At 43.2% G+C, this 22307-nt stretch overlaps 1 protein-coding gene across 3 annotated transcripts in view; it reads right to left on the bottom strand.

Annotated features, from left to right (window-relative positions):
- Nucleotides 1–22307, bottom strand: part of PHKA2 (phosphorylase kinase regulatory subunit alpha 2) — a 512688-nt gene that overhangs the window by 82943 nt on the left and 407438 nt on the right. For all 3 annotated transcript variants that reach the window (XM_069205013.1, XM_069205014.1, XM_069205015.1), the window contains exons 24-27: nucleotides 19135–19214; nucleotides 18857–18935; nucleotides 18615–18744; nucleotides 13186–13287 (exon numbers count right to left, since the gene is read on the bottom strand). In XM_069205013.1, the coding sequence (XP_069061114.1) occupies nucleotides 13186–13287; nucleotides 18615–18744; nucleotides 18857–18935; nucleotides 19135–19214 (391 nt within the window). The remainder of the gene's footprint in view (nucleotides 1–13185; nucleotides 13288–18614; nucleotides 18745–18856; nucleotides 18936–19134; nucleotides 19215–22307) is intronic.

Below are 22307 nucleotides of genomic sequence, written 5' to 3'. Positions count from 1 at the left end.
CAGCAGGGCAACAGCAGGGCAGCAGGTCTTTGCAGCAAAGCAGTCCACAGAGTACTTTGGGCAGCCAGGCAGGTCTTCTGACAGAGTTCAGGTGCAGGTCCAGAAGTGTCAGAGTTGGTGGGGTCAGAGGCCCAGTTTATATACTCACAAATGCCTTTGAAGTGGGGGAGTCTTCAAAGAGTGGTTTTGAAGTGCACAAGTTCCCCTTTCAGTGCAGTCCTGTCTGCCAGGGTCCCAGTAGGGGGTTTGGCAGTCCATTGTGTGAGGGCAGGCCACTGGCCTTTGAAATGTAAGTGTCAGGCCCTCCACTCTTCCAGCCCAGGAAGACCCATTGAATATGCAGATGAGTGCAGGTGTGACTGAGTGTCCTGTGTTTGTGGTTGTCAGGGTGAAATGCACAAGGAAGCTGTCAACAAGCCCAGCCCAGATGTTGATTGGAGACAGGCTGTAAGGCACAGATGGTTTCTAAGTGCAGAGAAATGCTCACTTTGTAAAATTGGCATTTATAAAATAGTAATATTAAATCCAACCTCACCAATAAGCAGAATTTTCCATTACCATTCTGGCCATACTAAATATGACCTGGTTACCCTTTCAGATCAGAATCTACCACTCAAAAAGTATATAAGGGCAGATCTTATGCTAGTCTATGAAGGCTCACAGTGGTGGAAAACGAATCTAGGAGATTTTCCCTACCAGGACATATTAAACACACGTGTACATGTCCTGCCTTTTACCTACATTGCATCCTGCCCTATGGGTTACCTAGGGCCTATCGTAGGAGTGCCTTATTTATAGAAAAAGGGGTGTTTAAGGCTTGGCAATTACTTTTAAATGCCAAGTTGAAGTGACAGTGAAACTGCACACACAGGGCTTGCAATGACAGGCCGGAGACATGGTTAAGGGGCCACTTAAGTGGGTGGCACAATCAGTGCTTCAGGCCCACTAGTCGCATTTAAGGGACTTATAAGTAAATCAAATATGCCAATTGGTGTTGAACCAATGTTACCATGTTTAAGGGAGAAATCATATGCACTTTAGCACTGGTTAGTGGTACAGTGAGCAGAGTCCTAAAACCAGCAAAAACAGTGTCAGAAAGGTGGAGGCAGGGGGGCAGGCAAAAAGTTGGGGGATGACCACCTTCAGACTGGCAGGTCTAATATGTGCTCCCCCAGTTGAAAGTGAGGAGAGCTACCCAACACTAAGGGAGCTCTCATCACTTAGGAGGAAGAATCTGGAGAGACCATCAGCATTGGCGTGGTCAGTCTCCGGACGATGCTCCACTGTAAAGTCCATCCCCTGTAGGGGAATGGACCACCTCAAGAGTTTAGGATTTTCACCACTCATTTGCATGAGCCAATAGAGGGGCCTGGGGTCTGTCTGAACCCGGAAATGAGTCCCAAACAGGTATGGCCTCAGCTTCTTCAGTGCCCAGACCACAGCAAATGCTTCTCTTTCAATAGCACCTCATCTCTGTTCCCATGGTGATAGCCTTCTGCTAATAAAGGCTACTGGTTGGTCTAGGCCCTCCTCATTCAGCTGTGCTAGAACCGCCCCTTTGCCATGCTCTGCAAGATGAACTCTTTGGAGTAGTCAGGGGCCCTCAGCACAGGTGCCAGGCACATGGCTTCCTTCAGGGAGTCAAAGGCTTTCTGATAAGCCTCTGTCCAATTCAGCAACCTAGGTTGCTTTTTGGAAGTTAGTTCTGTTAAGGGAGCCACTATGGTGCCATAACCCTTAACAAACCTACGTAGTATCCAGTGAGGCATAGAACGGCTCTCACATCTGTTTGGGTTCTGGGTGGTTGCCAGGGCGTGATTCTCTCAATCTTGGTCTGGAGGGGCTGCACCTTGCCACTACCTACTAGGTGTCCCAAGTACACCACTTACCCCTGCCCAATCTGGCACCTACTGGCCTTGATTGTCACGCCTGCCTGTTGCAGAGCCTGGAGCATCTCTTGGAGGTGGAGCAGGTGTTCCTCTCAGCTGGAACTGTAGACGGCAATGTTGTCTAGATAAACTGTGCAGAACGTATCCTTAGCAGCCAGGACCCCATTAACCAACCGCTGGAAGGTAGTGCGAGCATTTTTCAAACCAAAGGGCATTACTCTGAACTGTTAATGTCCTTCAGGAGTTGAATAAGCAGATCTCTCTTTGCCCCCCTCAGTCAAGGGGATCTGCCAGTACCCTGATTTGAGATCAAAAGTACTGAGGAATTTTGCAGCACCTAGCCTGTCTACGGGCTCATCAGCTCAGGGGATAGGGTGAGAGCCAGTTTTAGTGCCAGAATTGAGACCCTGGTTGTCCACTCAGAACCTGAGTTCTGGCTTGGCATCGGGTGTGGCAGCCTTGGGTACCAGCACCACAGGGCTGGACCCGGGACTGCTGGATTTCTCAATTACCCACAGAGCAGGCATCTTGGCAACTTCATCCTTGCTGCTGGCTTTAAACCTGTAAATATTATTCTTTACAGGGGGACTGTCTCCTGTCTCAATGTCATGAAGACACAAATGTGTGAGTCCGGGGTGAGAAAACACCAGGAGGAGTACTGCTCCAGTAGCTGGTAGCAGTCCCCTCGCTGGTCCAGGGTCAGGGAGTCAGAGACATTGACACCCTCCACTGACCCATCACCTTCTTGGGAAGAGAGGAGGTTGGGGAGAGGTTCACTCTCCTCTTCCACACCCTCATCTGTCCTGTTGACTTCAGTCCTCTCAAAATGAGGCTTCAGTCTATTCAAATGAAGCACCCTTAGGGAGTTCCTAAGGGATTAAAGGTCCACTAAGTAAGTGGCCTCCCCTTTTCGCTCCTTTATCTCAAATGGTCCAGTCCAGCGGTCCTGGAGAGCTCTAGGCTCTACTGACTCCATCACCTAAACTTTGTCTCCAGGCTGAAACTCCACCAGGGTGGCCTTCTGGTCGTACCAGCGTTTCATAACCTCTTGACTGGCCTTGAGGTTGCTCTAGGCCTTGTTCCAGGAGCGGTGCATCTGGTTGCGGAGGGCCAAAATGTAGCTGACCACATTGTGTGTGGGGGCAGGGGGTTCTTGGGAGCTTTCTCCCACCCCTCTTTTAAAATGCTTAGGGGTCCCCTGACAGGGTACCCATAGAGAAGCTCAAAGGGACTGAACCCCACCACCTTCTGGGGTACCTATCTATAAGCAAAGAGAAGGCATGGCAAGAGAGGACGTCTCACTTACACCTCATGGCCTCAGGGAGGCTTGTGATTATGCCCTACAAGGTCTTGTTGAATCTCTCCACAAGACCATTGGATTGAGGATGATAGGGTGTGCTGAACTTGTAGGTCACCCCACATGCATCCCATATGAATCTCATTTATGCAGACATTAAGTTTGTGCCTCTGTCAGACACAATCTCCTTTGGGACTCCCACACGGGTAAAGAAACCCCTGTCAGAGTTCTGGTCACCGTCGTTGCATTCACCATCCTCAGAGGGATTGCCTCTGGGGAGCGGGTGGCAATGGCAGGCCTGAGACATGGTTAAGGGGCTACTTAGGTGGGTGGCACAATCAGTGCTGCAGGCCCACTAGTAGCATTTAATTTACAGACCTCTGGCACATGTAGTGCACTTTACTAGGGGCTTATAAGTAAATCAATAGGCCAAAGGGAGAGAGCATATGCACTTTAGCACTGGTTAACAGTGGTACAGTTCGCAGATTCCTAAAACCAGCAAACACAGTGTCAGAAAAGTGGAGGGAGACAGGCAAAACGTTGGGGGATGACCACCCTAAGGCTGTCAGGTCTAACACATGGAATCTGACTGATTACAACAGTAAGCAACGGTTTTGTGTTGGATCCACCCACTAATTCTGTGCATATTTATTATTTTTATTTACAGTATGAATGATGCTTGCATTTTGTTTAAATGTATGCTCAATTCATTAAGCTTGAGTTGTATATGGATTATAAAGGGTATTTGCCTGACTGCTGAATTGTAAAAGGTTATGTTAGACACCTTTGTCTGATTTATTGATTTATGAAAAGTTACTAGGTAGTAAGGCTGACTTATTTGCAGTGTAAAATATATGCTAAACCAAATAGGCCTCTAAAAATATTTTTTATTAGAATGTCTTACAACATGTAGACAGGTATTCTGTTACATGGAAGGCAAGTAGACAAGGATTTTCGTGCTGGTTACCCATGCTTTAGTTAGCAGACTTGCAATGTTATAATCCTTGCTATATATTTTAGGAGGGGTATACACTGTTTTACCAACTATAATTTTGTACATATTTGCAATTGTATGCAGAGTTCTTAGGTGTGTGCATTAAAGTACCTTTCAGGTGTGACCTGATACATTTAGTTGTCTGCCAGGCTCATATAGTAAAAATATCTGAAAAATGCATGTTGAAAAACAGCAAGAGTGGTTTGAATCAGGTCTCTGCTATTGTTCTGTTCAAGTGCCATTCACATTCTGTTTCCGTGGGAGCATATAGCACTGGGAATGCATGAGCCAGCATCATTCTTTAGGTCTATTACCTGGAAATGACCGCCTTCTGTCTGATTACATGTGTACATTGACATAAAACTGAGTATTCTTCAGTGACAGGACTGGTTGGTCAGTCCTTTTGTTTCTTATTTTGCCCATTTGGTAGGTCCTGTTTCATTTATTTCCTATTATCTTTTTATTTTTTTGAATATCAATTGTCATCTTCCCAGGTAGTGTTATCAGGCTGCTCACCTGTCGCCTATTTCATCATAATTGTGCCACAAAAAACTCAGCCACTGATTGTAATCAAGGCGAACATCTTGGAATGGCTTTGCAGTGCATCATTGTTTTACTGTTCCATGATAGCACCAGAATTAGGGCAACATGTCAGCAATAACGACACACTATAGAGTATACAATTCAAGATGGCCACAAAGTGCAATCACAGTGCAATCTTCACTTCGAAAGCAATTCTGCATAGCATATCACTATTATACCATTCCAGGATGATCGACACATTGCTTCTAAACTTAGCAGCCATGCTTTAACTTTAAAGAACAAGTTACTAACCTTTGGTAATGCTCTTTCTGGTGGCTACCTCATTTAACTGCAGATTCCTATCCTTTAGATTATCCTATGGCACTATACTGGAACTGGAAGATTTTTTCAATATAGCCCCTGTGCGCTGGTAGGTGGCATTGTGTGGCTCTGTGTCAAGAGTGCTCCACCCTGGAAGTGACAGCTGGAGCTGCATATAAGAGCCACCCATGAGGGCTGACATCAGTTTCTTTCTTTACATAGGGGGTTATTACAACTTTGGAGGAGGTGTTAATCCGTCCCAAAAGTGACGGTAAAGTGACGGATATACCACCAGCCGTATTACGAGTCCATTATATCCTATGGAACTCGTAATACGGCTGGTGGTTTATCCGTCACTTTACCGTCACTTTTGGGACGGATTATCACCTCCTCCAAAGTTGTAATAACCCCCATAGTCTGCACCCATGGATGCACAGCTTGAAGGACCATTTATTTGCACCAGTGTGCATCTCTCTAATTTGGGATTTTTTTTAGATGAAAAAGAGTCCATTTCACAGAACGGGAAGGCAGGAGGGAGATGAGGAATCTGTGGTTAGAGTATCTACCAAAAAGGGTATTACTGGAGGTAATTAACTTATTCTTCTGATGGATACTTTTAACCACAAAGTCCTAACTTTTAGAATAGCTACCAAAGAAGTATTTCCCCGTAGTGGGTCTGTGTAATGACTCAGACCACACAGTGCTGCAGGACCGAACAGCCAAAAATGTCTTTCTCGTCAGACCTGGCTGTCAAGGCAGTAGTGCTATGTCAACATGTGTACTAACGCTCATGTTGCAGCCTGGCAGATGTCAAGGAGAGATACTCTACATGCCAGTACAGTGGTAGCAGCCTTGGCCCTGGTTGGATGGGCCCGTAAACACCCTATGTTCTGTTCAATGTAGCAGAGTTTAATGCAGAGGACTATCCAGCATGGCAGAGTCCTTTTCTGTACTGCTTTGCCTTTCTTTGCCCTCGAGAACCCCAATAACAGGTAATTGTCCACTCAAAGGTCTTTGGTGCGATTAATATAAAACCTCAGCTCTTTCTAGGATCCAAACAATGGAGTCTATCCTCCTCTTTCAAGGGATAGGGTGCAACCAAGAAGGCTGGAAGTGAGATGGACCGTCCAACATGAAATAGAGAATGGTCTAGTCCTCAGCACCAGTTTGTCAGAAAGAAGGTGGTGTGGGCGGCTGGACTGACAGAGTTTAAAGCTTACTAGTGTAATGAGCTGAAGGTACTGCAATGAGAAAGGCCGTCTTCAGGGTAAGGAGACTCAGGAGACAGCAGTGCAGCAGCTCAAAAGGAGCACACAAAAGTAAAGTAAGTACCAAATTAATATCCCTTTGTGGCATCACTAATGACTTAAGAGCAAACGTGGACTAAATCTTTAAGAAATTGCTTCACAAGGACAGATGCTCTGTTAAACTCAAAAAGGCCAATATGGCTGACAGACAGCCTTTAACTGTGTCCACTGCAAGTCCTTGCAGGGCCAAAGACAAAACGAACAGCAAAACATCTGACAATTTAGCCTGCAATGGATCTGTATTGTGGGTACCATACCAGGCCACAAATTTGTTCTCGTGTACACAGAATTCATAGAAGGATACCTGGCTGCAAGGGTGACATCCACAAGTTTGGGAGGGAGATCGAATGAAGGTCACTGATGCCTTCAATGTTCATGCATGGAGGGGAATTGCACAGGCTGGGTGCAAAACCCTGCCCTTCTGCAGAGACCAAAATACCTCCCGAAGCGGCAGCTTGAGCCTCAATGGAGGACAGACGAATATGCCCATATGTTCCAGAGACGTACAGGAGTACCGTGCTCCACTCTAGGTTGGGTGTATGTCCAAGGGACAGCCCTCTTGGAACTCCAGTGTGCAAAAGTGTTGGCCCTGTGCATTCTCGTAGGTGGAGAAGTATTAGAACCAGGGCTCTCCCAATTGCTGGAAGACGCCCTTCATCATCTCTGGGTTTAACTGCCATTTGTGATCTACTAGACTACTCTGGCTGAGTCTGTCTGTCCTGGCATTTAAAGATTTTGTCCAGTGGCGAAAAATCTGAGAAATGCCCAGATGATTTTGCCAGCTCCAGAAATGTGGGCCCCCTGGTACAAGGCCCAAGACTCCCTGTGGCCTGCTTATTGCAATACCACATGGCAGTGGTGTTATCCATTAGGCACTAAACCAATCTCTCCTTGATGGATGGTAGGACGGCTTTCCATGGCAACTCCAACAAACTGATGTGGAGACGGGTAGAGACCTCTGATCTCCACCCCTCTCACATGACCTCCACAATCCAGCAATGATGTATCCATCACCACCATCAGCTCTTTGTGAGGAAGAGAAGGGATCTGTCCCTGGTGCAATCGTCCTAATCAGCCATAACTGCAGATTTTTTGCGACCTCCTTCAAAACCTGGCTGGAAGCCAACACATTACTTTGGTAATGGGCCCATCTGACATGATTGACGTGTAGAATACAGAAAGCCAACAGGCCAAGAAGCCTCAGAGCCACCAGGACTGAGACCGGGACTGAGACTAAAATATCAGGATCACTGCCCAAATATCCTGGACTCGATGATTCGGAGGGATGGCCCGAAAGTGCACCGTATCCAGGATGACTTTGATGAAAGGGAACCTCTGCCCAGAAGTCAGGTGTAAATTCAGCATATTGATTGTGAACCCCAGTGATGTATTGAGGTTCGATGTCTTTTGGGGGACAGAAATATGAAAATAAGTGTCCTGCTGGTTTAATGCTAACATCCAGTCTCCTGGATCCAGCTGAGATAGAACCTGGGCTAGAGTGAGCATCTTGAATTTGTTCTTATGCACAATCAAGTAGAGAGGTCGAAGATTTAGAAGGGGAAGAAGGTCTCTGTTCTTTTTTGGCACTCAGAAATAACAGGAGTAACACCCAGTTCTGCCCTCCGAGGCCGGAGCTCTCTCTATGGCTTCTTTCTGCAAAAGAATCTGAATGTCCTGTGGTAAAATGGGCAAATGGTCCTCCGAAAGCTGCTCTGAATGGGTGGAAGATGGGGAGGGGCAGAAAGGAATGGCAGGGGCAGCCCTGATGGATTATCTGTAGGACCCACATGTTGCATATTATGGCCTTCTACCTCTTAAAATAATTACTGCTTCTACCTCCCAAGGGGGGTTGTGTTCCACTAAGCACAAATAAAGTGGCTTGGAGGCTGTTGCTGGAGGGTCCCTGTGGTCCCGGACACTCTCTGCTGAATTCCCCATCCCGAACTTGAAAGGACTGGGGTGCCTACTGTATTGGTGGCAGGCCTTGATGCTGCACGTAGGCAAAACTGCTGGCAATGCCTCAAAAGGGCAAAACTTTTTGTGATACTGTTTTGCGGGTGTGGAGATACCAAGGGAACGCTGTGGCTCTACTTTCTTTTAAGCACTCTAGGGCGAAGTCAAGCTTCTCACCAGAAAGACGAGAACCATCAAAAGGGATATCCACCCGTGATGCTTCAAAGGCATATGAGAAACCCGTGGATCTCAACCATGAATAGGTCTGGAGCCCCACACTAGTACCATCTGCTCTGCTTAAACAGTTGTTTGTGTCAAGGCCCGACCATATGACATATTTGCCTTGAGTCCTGGCCATCCTGAATGGCCTGTGCCAAATTAACTCAGAAGTTCCCTAGGAAAGCTCTCAAAATTTCTGCAACCATATCATGGGAGTACCTGCCCAGCAAACTACTGGTACTGAAAGTCAAGCTAACTGATGAGAAAACTGTTTCCCAAATGCCTCAAGTCTCTTTGACTCCCTATCTGGAGGGGTCATTGGAAATGTTTTCAGGTTGACTCTGCTAGCAGAGGCCTAGACCACTAATTTCTCTAGAGAAGGATGATGTGTCAAAAATCAGGGTGATTGAAGCAGCTCTGTGACAGTGCATCTTTTAGTAGGGAGGGACAAAATTTAGTCGAGGTGCCTATGAGAGTATCAGTCAAGGTTTTATTGAAAAGCAGCAAGGGCACAGATGAGGTCTGCTCAGGGTACGGAACTTCAGTTAGTACATTGTTTTTTCACTTCAATAGACAGCAATTATAAGTCAAGGACTTCAGATGCCCTCCTGATGACCACTGCAAATGAGACTGTCTCTTTAGACCATGGGTGAAACCTAGCCCCGTGTCAAGAAAAGTGTCCAGCCCACTGGCCTCATCCAGATAGAATTTTTCATCACTGTATTGGGAGGAAAATTCATCCCAATCATCGTCAAAGGCTGGCTGGATTCCGTCTGAATTAATTTTTTAAAATTGCTGGTGCGCCGAGAGTCAGCTCCTAGGCAAAGGTTTCATTATGCCTTAGTCAAAATGAGCAGGACTTTGTCAAGCTGGGACTGTTCCAAGATGCGACCTTGGTTGAGACAGATTGAGTTCAGAGTCTGACAGAATAATAGGACCGGCAACCTCCTCTGTTGCCAGTGTCAGCATCAATCACCACAGCAGAAACCAGAAAGGGACATGGTGCTAGTCATGGATTCAGCTCTAAAGAGGGAGGTGAACCCACAGCTGGTTCAGGAGGCATAGCGACGAGGGCAGACCCGCCAATAGTAACCTGACTGGAGGCCTCACTTGATCCTCAGGCTAAAAGGCCCATTAGAGGAAGCTGGTGGGGTGCCAAAGATTTGCAAAATGGCTTCCTTGAACCCCTCAATCTGTTGCGGTATCGCCGATGGACCAGGGAATTCATGGTGCACTGGGATCAGCTGCGGATTCAACTCCTCGGCGGACTACCAGGAGCAAAGTTGGGGGCACCTTGACATCCTCGCAACTTCTCAAAAAGAGAGTGGCGATGCTGAACGAGACCCACCTGGACTTCTTATTATACTTTTTGGATTTGGACTTACCTGAAAACTTGGACCACAAATACCACCAGTCATAGGAGTGGCACCAAGAATGGGAAGGGCTCTGTACTCTTGATTTTGAGCATAGAGAGGACTCAAGTGACTTCCTGTGGTGTTCAGGAAATACATCTTGGCCTCTTGATTCTAAATTGCCTTTGTGTGACTAAGAGCACCCTCCTCGCACATCCTAGTATTGTGGCCCAAATACCAGAGCCATATCACATGGGAATCAGTAACACACGTGTTTGCAACAGTCCCTACAAGGCTTAAACCCTGTTGTATTAGGAAGTTTCCTTTGCACACAGTAAGAAATCTGCCACAAACATTTGCCAACAGACAAGAAGGAGAGGAAAGAAGAATGAACACTTGGTTGGTGCTTATATACAGCGCCAGCTGTCACTTTTAGGGTACAGCTGGGTTTACGTGGAGTAGTGCACACAGGTTATGCTGAAAAATCTTCCAGATCCATTCTGGCACCTGGGCATATTCCAAAGGGGAAGACTGTGGTCAGAAGTATCCATCGCAAAAAATATGCACAATGGAAGCCATTTCGAAATGGCTGCACACAGTATGCTTTTTTAGTTATTTTTTATTGCAAGTACATGCCTGTCACATTTATGCAGCAGCATTTTTTCAATTTTCTACCTTTGTTCTTTTAATTGATCTCATGTATGCTTGTTGAGTTTGTGTGTATTTTGTTGTGGATGGAGAGATTGTAAGACTGAGTCAGTGGGTTGATGAATGGATGTGTGACAGTGTGCAAGTAATTGAGTGCCTAATCTCATTAGTGACTGAAGACACTTTTTGTTATATGCCAGGCCTACTGTCATTTCTTTTTCTTTTTTTCAGTACTAATGCACCATTTTTGTTATTACAACTTTTTGAAATGTAAGGGTCATTAATACAAGCTTCATAGTATCACCAGAGGCAAAATTACTTAGCATTCAGAGATGCACGAAGGCCCACATCAACACACAGATCAGAACAGTTATCGATCTTGCCACAATGTTTGCTGAGGGCGTCTTAAGTCTTGGGGACTAATGTGATTGAAGCGGTCATCTCTGTGATTCTTGAGATAGATAAGATCAGAGAGGATCCCAAAAATCTGTAGGCCAGGACTGAGGAGGCAGTGTTTCAATATACACCTCAAATAGAGTATCACAGTACGTCATGTCTTGCATTTTATTTTGAACGCTGTTCAGCTAAGCTAGGAGATTGCTATCCGTCATTTGGCTTGTAAAGCGGCCATTGCAACAAAACGTCGATAAGTTTTCAGAGTATCCAAAATGGTCCCCCGTAGTGCTAGACTCCGGTCCACCAGTAGGGTTGTAGCCACCATGTTGCTCATTTGGGAAGAAATAGCAGTATGCTGTAGTGGGGAGTACGGGCTTCAAGTGCTACTTCCCACCAAGTCCTACAGGTTTATCCTATTACATCCATATCATATCATGAAGATAACATTCCGTGCATTGGCGGTGACCAATATTTAATATAATGTACTTGCGCCACTATATAATAAACACAGGGATCCTGTACTGCTAGGCCTTTATCCGTCATTGGTCCGACAAGGATGGACCAAAGTATGCGTGATTGTTCATTTCCCCATATCAGTGTTTAGGCATGATTAATAGTTTGGCAGATGGGTTACTCTGTCACAAACGTGATGGATATCCCATCTGCTGTATTACGATCTACATAAGCTATTATATGATTGTAATACAGCAGACCGGATATCCGTTACGTCTGTGATGGAGTAACCCGCTCTGCCAAACTATAAATCAGGCCCTTAGTAAGAATAGTTGTAGGTGTTTACAAAATTCTGCAGAGAAGCACATTGGAGTTTTTGTAATCAAATACTGAAATTTGGGGACAATAATAATTTAAATAAACAGGATCTGGGCAAGCAATGAGAGTGGCAGCCATAGCCAATGCTCCAACCGGCTACTCAACGAGGCTAGAGTGACCCAAAATTTTATTTCATCAAGTTCGAGGCATCCCTTGTAACCTGGATTCTCAAGTATTTAACTTTATCTGAGCACCATCATAACGGACACTCTATGTCTATCCTCTCTGTGACATTGATCATAAGAAATATTTCATATTTCTCCCATTTTTATCCTTTGAGCACTCAATAGGAGTGCATGTATTTCCTTGTTTCTCCTGCACCTTGTTCCACGGTTGTACCTTTAGCTCCATGCGCCCCCAGCTTTTGCATTTCTATTTATATCATCCCTCAACCCCATGTGTTCACCATTTTTTACCCTCCTATACTCAGACGTTTCACCTAGTCCTCTTCTTTCATAGTGCCCATTTTTACATTTTTATTTTATAAGAGGCTGGCAGCTACAAAGTGCTGACAGGATGCCCATGCTTTTTATTTGTTTACTCTTCATTTTACATTATAAAGTGGATGACAGGAAATAAAAAATGTGAAATAGCCACTGGTGCTCCATGACGTATGCACTCGGAAGCGCATGCATCAGCGCACATCTTGGAATGGCTTTTCTTAAATACAAAAACCATTCCAAGATAGCGGCCTATGCATCTGCATACATGAATTTAGGCTGCGACAGTGGCAGCCATTTTGGTATTAGCTAATACCCATGCAACTAAGAACTGGTAAAACAATAGCTCAGATTTTAATTCCAAGAACTTTGCCAATGTTTGTTAAAACTAGGATGCAGGATTGAGTGAAGGGAACATATGGAAATGATATTACAAATTTGAAAACACTTTCCATAAAAAAAAAAGATTTATGGCCTGATTTAGATCTTGGCGGTAATAGTCCCGCCATCGGTTTTCCAACTGAAAACGTATCTGCTGCCTTGTCGGTCTGCCTGCCAGAGTTAGATGTTGGTGGTCCCATAGACGAAAGCCCATATTGGTTCGCGGTCTCCGCCAAGAAACCTTAACCTCGTTGATAGCACCATTGGAAATAGTGGCTGCCGGCCCATTCCACTTCAGTTTTTTCCAACTGGACACGAATACACCAGACCTTCCGTCACTGCTGCCACCGAACCACGGAGAAAACACGAACCCCCCACCCCCGACTCAAAGGCAGGGAACCCGCATTGGCTGTGTACGTTGTGTGGGCACCGCATATGAGCTCGGGACCACTGCAGCCAATGCATCAAGCTGAAGAAGGATTTGTTGTTGGTAGGAAATTTTTGTCAATTAGGGGTAAATCCCATTAAGTTTGGTGTTCCTAACTTGACAGTTATGCAATATTATTCAAACAAATAACCTTTCCTATTTAAAAAATGTTATGTTGATTTTTTACTTGCCTAAATCCATGACTTACTGCTTTTTTCGACACCAAATTCTTTGCCGCTCAGTATGTGATGAAGGAGGTTCTTCATATCAAACGGACTCAGGTTCATCAAGCTTTCAGAGGCTTCTTCACCTAGTAATCATACAAGAGGGCAATGACAAAATAGAGTTATACACTGACATGCTACTTTGATGATTGTGCAGATGATCACAACAACAGGAATGTACAATCCTACTTGGGACATGGAGCTTTCACATTTTTTGACACACCTCATTGTAGTATTCATTTACAGGGAAAGAAAAGGTTTCAAGGCAACTATAATTCAAATAAGAACATATGAGGAAAACATTCAGTGCATTTTTTCAGAATAGCCCATAAAACCACAAAGACACAAACACAACAACAAATCGTTCAAAACATCTAAAGCAAATTGACTTAAAAGTTAATAATTAAAACCCATTTTGCTCATGTAAAACTCATCAGAATACTTACCATGAGTTGTGAAGATACTGTAGTTTAATGTTTTCATATAGCAATTATTATATATAGTTTTGCTATTTGTAATCACTGTGAATAGTTTTTACTACTAAAGGGTACTCAATTTATTGGCTTTTGAATAGCGAATAATAAAAACTGTCACGTACAGTTCACACACAGTTGAAGGCAGCATGCATTTAACTCTCTGTGTTATTTTATCAGCAGGCGTTTGTGCTGTGTTTGTGTGCGAAGGGGAAAATAATATCTCCCGGTATACCCAAAGGAAATTCCTTTTATTCTACAGTACCCAGGGTATAAATAACACCACAGAGTGAGGTTTTTAAGGGAATTAGTGTCTCAAAAAATCTTTCAATACGGCAACATGTTTCTTTCCTTGCCAAGAGACCCTCTGGGTCTGGGGTCTTCGGCAGGCCTGTCAAAACTATCCCTACCTGTCTACACGTGTGCTCCACGCATAGCTGTGAGGCATAGTGCTCTCACCTGCTCTTGATGTAACTTCTCAATTGGAATGACCCTATTATTAGGTGGTTTCGGAATCATGCATGTCTGGTGGGGGTGCCGTCCTGTAGTCAAACACTGATCAAGGTATTGGTCAGTGCCTTTCATGCCTAGTGAGACCACTGCAGACCACCAAAGGGTTCTTCGGTCTATTGTGGAAGGACCCACTAGAAACATTTCTCTTGCAGTCTTTCTGTGTGAAATATGATGTCTTTCAACACTAGCAGCTTCCTAGCTCCAAACGATTGCTTAGCTTTCCACACTGCACTTATTGCAGCTGCCTTACAAGAAGCAGCGAATGTATTTACAGGCAGAAAATTACAACTAATCACCCCACCTTAATGGAAACTTCACTGGCTCCCCTTACCAGCCTCATCAAATGTAGGAGGTACTGCATTATCTTGAAAGCCACACATATCAGGATGTCGGACTGTTTTACAGTGAAGGAAATCTGGTAAAAAGGATACAATCTTTAAATTGTGCTTGCACATCCTTTTGTTGAGATCATTTGTCCAGGCGCCATGTGACACAAAAAGGGAACTAAGACTAAGACGGGCAAAGGTTGTATCTTGGGCGTACTCACTATCACTAATGGCAGTTCAACCAGTTCACTTTTGAGTATTACAAGGATCCCAAGCTGAGTACATTATTTTCAGAATTTGATTATGCAGGAGATATGTCTGGAAGACAACACTCAGTAGGAGAAGATCTATGACATACAGTTGCTGACAAAGCTATTCCTTCCAATATTTCATGATGGCGGTACAGACAACAAAGTTACCAGTTTAATTTAAAGAGTTTATCTAATGCATTTTTTTCTGTTTCAAGCTATGGTTTGGTCAGAAAGTATTAACTCTACTGTCTAGTGTGCCCATTTGTTTTCTTGCAAGTGTTCTTTTACACATCTTTTTACATTCCTCATTAGGCTGGACCAGTCCTCCCTCTTAAACTGCATACCATTGGCCTCAGTTTTTTAGTTGGAAGCTGACAATTCGGTGATTGAAAGCAGGGTGTGCCCATAGTGAAAGTCACCTTTTTAGCATTTAAAAAAATGTAAAACAAAATGTAATTAATTAATTATAGATTTTTAAATTTAGATTTTTTAACAACTTTAAATACTAAATAAAATATTACAGTGAGTTTTTTAATTAACGTTTAAAAATGTATGTTTATAACCGAAATTAATATGTTCAAATTATTTTATAATTTAATATGCAAGTAATCTGATGAATTTATGTGATGTAACATATTTATTGTATTTATTTCCAGGTTAATAATAAATACTTGCAATTAATTTGTATTTATGCTACACGTTTAATTAGTGTTAATAAATTTTTTTTAATAGTAAACTTTGTAAATTTCCTTAGATTTCCCCATAGACTGATCTCAGAGATCTCGGTAGCAGAGATCTCCACCAACAGGGGAAAAAATACTAGTAGTAACTTTAACCTCTTAAATGATGGTGTATAGTGCTCCACACCCTCACTCGAGGGGGTAGAGATATGTAAGTCTAGACATAGGTGTACATGTTTACTCAGAAATGGTGAATAGCAAAAAAAAGTGAGGAGTTACACCTATATGTGGGAGTAAATATACACATGAGTAAATAAACATGTATATTTACCTGTGTGAATCCGATCCAATTGCTTTTGTAGTAAAACCAAATTGTCAAAGTGTTTGTCAACATCAGGGCAGTGCGCGCTCTACGGGCGACTAAAATGCAAAAACCCAGCCTTTATGCAAGAGCATAATTCATGCATTGTGTTTATGTGCAGTATGTTAACCTTTTGCATTGCAGACTTTAACCTTGAAAAACACTATTAATGATGTTTGTAATGAGAGGTATTGCTGTAGACTTACTGAGTGTGTTAGGGTGTGGTCCCTTTCTAGGGACTTCCAGAAGCTTTCTCTGCAGCATGACTGGGTGTGGTTGTGGGCTGGGCCAGACTCTATATAAGGGAGCTAGCCCAGCTCCACATGCTCACTATTCAGAGGTCCCGGTGCAGAACAGCAGCATTTTCCTGAGCTCCTGTTCCGGAGGCCTACCTTGGCGTTCCAGGCCTGCCACGCATTCTTTTGGTGATCCTTGAGCAGGGTGGTAAGACGGAGGTCGGGCTGGGCCCCTGATCCTGTGTTAAGAGACTCTTGAGTTTTGGGGCCTACTCGTAAAACTTTCAGAGTGCGCAAATTATTGCTCTGATTCAGATCTTGGTGTTCGGATCGGCACAGGCTTGCACGATAATTTCATGGCATTTGCATATTCTTGTTGAGATCAGCAGTGTGCGCGATTCATTCCCCCATTTAAACCTTGATGTTCAGATCGCTTACAGAGTGCGCGATCATTTCATGGCATTTGCATATTCTTGTTGAGATCAGCAGTGTGCGCGATTCATTCCCGCATTTAAACCTTGATGTTCAGATCGCTTACAGAGTGCGCGATCATTTCATGGCAATTAAAACTTTGTAGTGTTATGTAGTGTTACCTGAAGTGCACACGATTATCCAGGGCCTTTTGAATTTTCTGCAAAGGTGTTAAATTCAAGATGTTACATTCTATGTGCATGTTTAGTCCTTAGTACAATTACTATTGTTTTCCAGGGAATGTTTATATTACCTTTCGTCCTCATGTAAAGAGGCAATGTTTGTTCTGAAACATAATTCTAGAAGGTTCTTATATTCCTAGACAGTATGTGACATTTCATGAAAAGTTCATATGAAACAGTGTATTAACCATTCTTGATTCCTTCCCAGGTACCCAGACATCCTCAGGTCTAGTTATAGTCCTTTCTTAAGTTATCCATGGTTACAGTATGACAATGCTTAGAATCATAGTCTAGTAAAAATCATTGTGATAATATCTTGATATTGTGTTGTTTAACCTTTTGCTTCCTACAGGTCTCCTTCCCAGCTGTTCCCATCCTAATCCCCTTTTTTCCCCTCTTGGACTCTCTCAGGCTCTGTGATATTTCTATCAGAGTTTTGGAGCTGTCTAGTGGTGGACATGTTGGGAGTGTTCGCAGGCCCCGAGGATCTGGTCTCCCTGACAGTGCTGAGCCACTGTAAATTTCTCTGCTTCCACTGTTGTACAAGCAAGAGACTCTCGATAGCCTGCCAGCAATTCTTAGGATTATTACACATTCTAATATGTGGATGCTTGTTATCAACATATGATATGCTAGTCAGTAGTGATAGGGCTTCGTAGAGGGTCTGCATTGTCAAAGACAATGTGGACACCTGAGCACCCCATATGAGACTTTGGACGATTTGAAAAGGAAGAAGATGTATTTGACTTGGTGGGTGCAATGCAAAAGAAAGGACATGGACCAGTGGAGTATAGTTCCTCCTATTCTGCAATTCTTGGCTTTTCAAAAGAGGCTAGAAGTGTGTCATGACAAACAGGGACAAATACTGAAGAGAAGCTGAGGAGGATCTAGGCATCATTTTCATACCGATACATGATGGAAACTATCTCTTCTCTCATTCATGGTACAGATGACCCACAGAACCAAATATGATTTTAGATGCTTGAATAGCCTAACAATGGAGTCTTTACACAAAGCTGCAAATATATTGAGCAAGGACAGGCTGTGGGGTTTAATGGAATTTGAGATACAGTGTTTATTGTGTCTGTGAAATAGGCCCGTAGATGACTACGCCCACCTTCTTTGCACATGGGTCAGAACATTGGGTGGCAACATCCTCTTATAGGATTTGAATGTTGGAAGCATCTTAAAGATGGAGGGACCAGTCCATTGAAGAGTTAGAAGGATGCAGGAAACAGTTATGCAGAGTTGGCATGGTAGGGGGTCTTACGAAAGATGTGGTCAGTGAAGCCTGCAGTTGGATGGCAATGGCACCAATGAGGATGGTGATGCTTCAGGCTGCAGATAAACGTTTATTTCATATTCGTGTTGACCCAACAACTAGGTAATTTTTACATTTTTTATTTACATATTCTTTGCCTATTTGTTAATTGCTATGATGTTTTAGAATCAAGAAAATGAAGATGATGCGCAATATTAACTATTGCCTTCACCTTAGGAGCTTTTGGTTACACAGAGGTATGGCTTGCCCACCATTTATTCACTAACTGCCCTATACCATGGATCAACTCTAAGTGGGTCCACACATCCTTAAAGAGATGCCTTCACTGACAACACTATTGATCCTCCGTACCCCCAATAATACCTTTTCTGCCCTTTTCACCTTATACAATTACCATTGATGCATTTCGCTTTGCCTTTAGATGGACCAACAGTATGCTGTCTTTCGTTGCAGTCAATCATGAAACAAGGATGGATTCTTGAGAGATTGGTGAAAGGACTAGTAATTCTAATACATCATTTAGATACTGCTGTTGACATAATTCATATTGTTCTCACACTGTATTACCCATACAGTATGAGAGAAAAGATGCAGAGCACAAGACTAACAGACTTGACACAGTCATTGTAATAGTGTACCTGAGCAGTTCAGACTGCGGGCAAGTTCTGTAGCCATCACCTGAATTATAAGCCCAATGCGGAGCCGGAGCATCTCTCCAAAGAGGCTGGGTTGTGACCGGACAAACATAGCCAGGTAGACCATTATTTCCTGTCACAGACATAGAGACAGTGAAAATAGATTCAGAACATTAGTTTTTAGCCGAAGAAACCATGTCTTCTGGTTGGAACAAGAACATAGACTGTGTCTGATGGATGTTTACCTGTGTCAGAACTGCTATGCTGATATCATCACCACTGGCTTTGTAAATGAGTGCTGTGAGCTCATCTGGAGGTAAAGGGCTGAAAGCATAAAAGTATAAGTATGTATGTATATTTTATGGACTGATCTGAGCTACTAGATAAACTTTTTAACTTAAGCTGTTTAATACACCTAAAATAATGCATATGTCTTAGGTCTCAACTCTTACATGAAATAGATCAGTCATATTTAATATATGATACATCAGAGAGTAAATGAGACTACAAGAATGATACCTACGCTGTGATGGTCTTTTCACGAGGCTCAGGTGGCAACCCCACTGTAAGTTGCTTTTGATGAGACAGGATATCTGTACATGCCTGGAAGCACACAGGTGAAGTGAATCATTCATCATTTCACTATAAACAGCAAACATAGACCCACAATTCAATACTTTTGAACAGCAGGCAAAGCAGGGACTTATAGAATAGTTCCAATAGTGCAAAGAAGTAGCATTTACTTTAGAATATCACAAACTACTAGGAAAACGAAAAGCAGATCTTTTGGCACCATTAGTGAACGAGGAGGCAAACCAGAAGGGGCAAAACATTTATTCTGAAGATGAAAAAAAAAAGTAATAGTGAAAATGCCCAGTTCGGAGAGTGGAACTGGAAAGGCAATTTATGATGTATTATTGATGGTCCCCTTTTTTTGCGTGGATACATAGATTTTGAGATTAAAAAAGGAGCACTGTTTCTATCTTATCAGTCAATATCCCTGGCTGTTCAGCAGCATATTCTTACCTCAGTCCTCAGCTATGTTTTTCGTCTCATACTATGATCACTGCCCTTGGTAGTAGTGTCTCTCAAGATTTTGAATAGGATCAGGACCATGGGTGCAAAAGAGCAACAAAAAATGGAGGCCACACAAACAGTGATAGCAGTGCACTTGAATATATCTGTTTTGAGTACAGGAAGATGGAAGTTCGAGCGGCAGAAGGATCTGCGTATGCATTTGAGATCTTTTCGTTGTGAACCCAAAAGAGCAGAGTAATGCAATTTGAACCAAATAAAATGGATAGCTAAAATGCCTTATTATTATCTGCATGTTCCAGGAGGATTAGTGTGAGAAAGTGGATTATTAGTTGAGTGTGGCTGGGAGTCCACTACTAGCAATACTGATGCTATCTTGTTAGGTCCAGTAAAGATTTCAAAATGATATAAAGACAACAAAAATCCCATAAGCGGAACTGGAGATATGAATTTCTAAGGTTTTAAATAAAAATAGTGGCAAAAAGCATTAAGCACGAATGAGGTTCAACTTGTTGCAACATATTGGGACTTAGACCCCATTTGGGGTCGAACGCGATGAAGTGCGGGTAGGATACATCAACCAGGTTCGAAGATTTCACCTCTGGGCGTAGTATTGAAAATGGAAGCATAAGACCTCAAGTGGGCCAAAGCTGCAGGCTGTATAGAAGAAGGGCTCCACAACGTTGGCTACGTGTTGGACGAGGTCCCTGTGAAGCTGTTGGTTTAGACAGGGAAAGCTTTGGATCGGGAAATTCATAATTTGAGACAGTGACATCCTCTCATTTGCCTCATACTTTTGCCACCTCCACCCAGTCAAGTTTCTATTTCTGGACTTAGTCACTTTTTGTAAAGCTTGGGTACCACCAGAGAACAAGGTTGCAGGCTGTAGGTGACAAGAGCTCACTATGCCGGATACCGTCTCAACGAAATCCAGCTGAAAAGAATTTGCTGCTGAGCTCTGAGCACAAGCTGACTCTTAAGTCCTGTGACAACACATCTTGGTCAGGTTGACATAATATGTTTGTCTTGGTCCTCCGGTCCTTTTTGGAGGCAAAAAGCTTCTATGTCCCAGGTTTTTCAGGATTTTAGGATATTTACACTTGATGCAACACAGGTTTCAGGACATCAGGGACCGCACTTAGGGGTCAAGACTCATTCTGACCAAAGCCACCAGCAGTGTCCAAGGCAGGTCCATTTGGAACTAGTGGGCTGGGCTCTTCAGGATAAGGCTTTTTACATTTTGTTGTGGCCCTGTAGCTTAATATGAGATCAGCCACCTGACCACTGGGATTCACTTCTATGTCATATGTACAAGAGAGAGAAGGTCAAGCCCTGCAGGTAACCTCACAGGTCTCAAACAGCAGGTGCCACTATGATAAGCCTGTCTGCATTATGCAATAGTTACCAGTGGGTTGAGCTCAGGTTTTTTTTTAATGACTTTAGGGGTTCACCCTGACAAGGATTATGGTTATTTCTTGAAGTGGGTACTTTCCACCATCAATTAATACCCAAATGTCTTACAGGAAGGATTTACATTATTTGGAAATACGTCAACATCACAACCTACTCCCCATCACTGGAGACTGAAGATTTCACCATTTCGGACAGTAGAGAAAAGAGCAGTCTGACCACCTAAATACTTGCTGATTATCTCCATTGCTTTAGCCCCAAAACTAAATGTACTGAATCAGCCACATCCCTCCATTTCTTTCCAATGTTAGTGCCTTTCTCTGTTCAATGGGATTGTTAAGTTACTCTTTGTCTAATAACCACCATAAGGATCACTGCTTGAGTGGGGACTCCGGTTCCATGGGCACTTTGGAACACAATGAAAGATGGAGAGATACAAAGGATTTGCTCTGGAGACAATGATGGAAATAGCCTGAGCCGGGCGCTCATGTTACCACTGATGCTAACTGAATATATTCTGCTTGATTTGTACAAAACAATTCTACGTTATCTTCAAAGGCTTTGTAAGCCTCCAAAGTATTAACAGAAGAAGCATAAATTCAATAGAAGCGCATTATATTTTTGTCTGTTTAAAGTTTGTTCAGAGTTGAATTGAATTACCTATCTATCTTTGACTAGATGCCTGGACACTTCTTGGCTTTCACACTAGGGGGTGGAGGGTGGAGAGGAGAATAAAATAGCTCCTTTATTGATTCTACGGACAAGATGAATACAGTGCTCTCCCTTGCCTAGCACGCAGGGGTAGCCTACACTATATATCAGTCATTCTGCATTGAAATTATGGAGTGTTTACAAAGGCCAAATCAATATTTTACATTCATCCCACCATTCACAGACACTCATGAGTTTACTATTGACATACTTGGTCAGTAACAGTAAATCACAGGTTGTGAAAGAGGTACGCGGAAAGGATAAAAAAATAAATAACATGCACTAAGAAAAAGAATAGGTTTGGGCTTGTGTAAATTGGAAAGGGCAACCATTTGTTACTATCACAGAAAACAGCGCAGATGCAGCATGGGCAACAGCAATTCAAGTTTAAAATACACAGACACACACATAGGCAAATACACATAAACACATTTAGACACACACACATAAACACATATAGACACACACAGTGCAGGCAGACGCAATGAATGAAGGTTCTTCCACACCTAAAGAACAGGCATGTGTAAACGAAAAGCAAGC

Source organism: Pleurodeles waltl, chromosome 8 (assembly GCF_031143425.1).
Source record: "Pleurodeles waltl isolate 20211129_DDA chromosome 8, aPleWal1.hap1.20221129, whole genome shotgun sequence".
Classification (NCBI taxonomy): Eukaryota; Metazoa; Chordata; class Amphibia; order Caudata; family Salamandridae; genus Pleurodeles; species Pleurodeles waltl.
The sequence above is the reverse complement of the archived record's forward strand: the minus strand, read 5'-3'. Positions and strand labels throughout refer to the sequence as shown.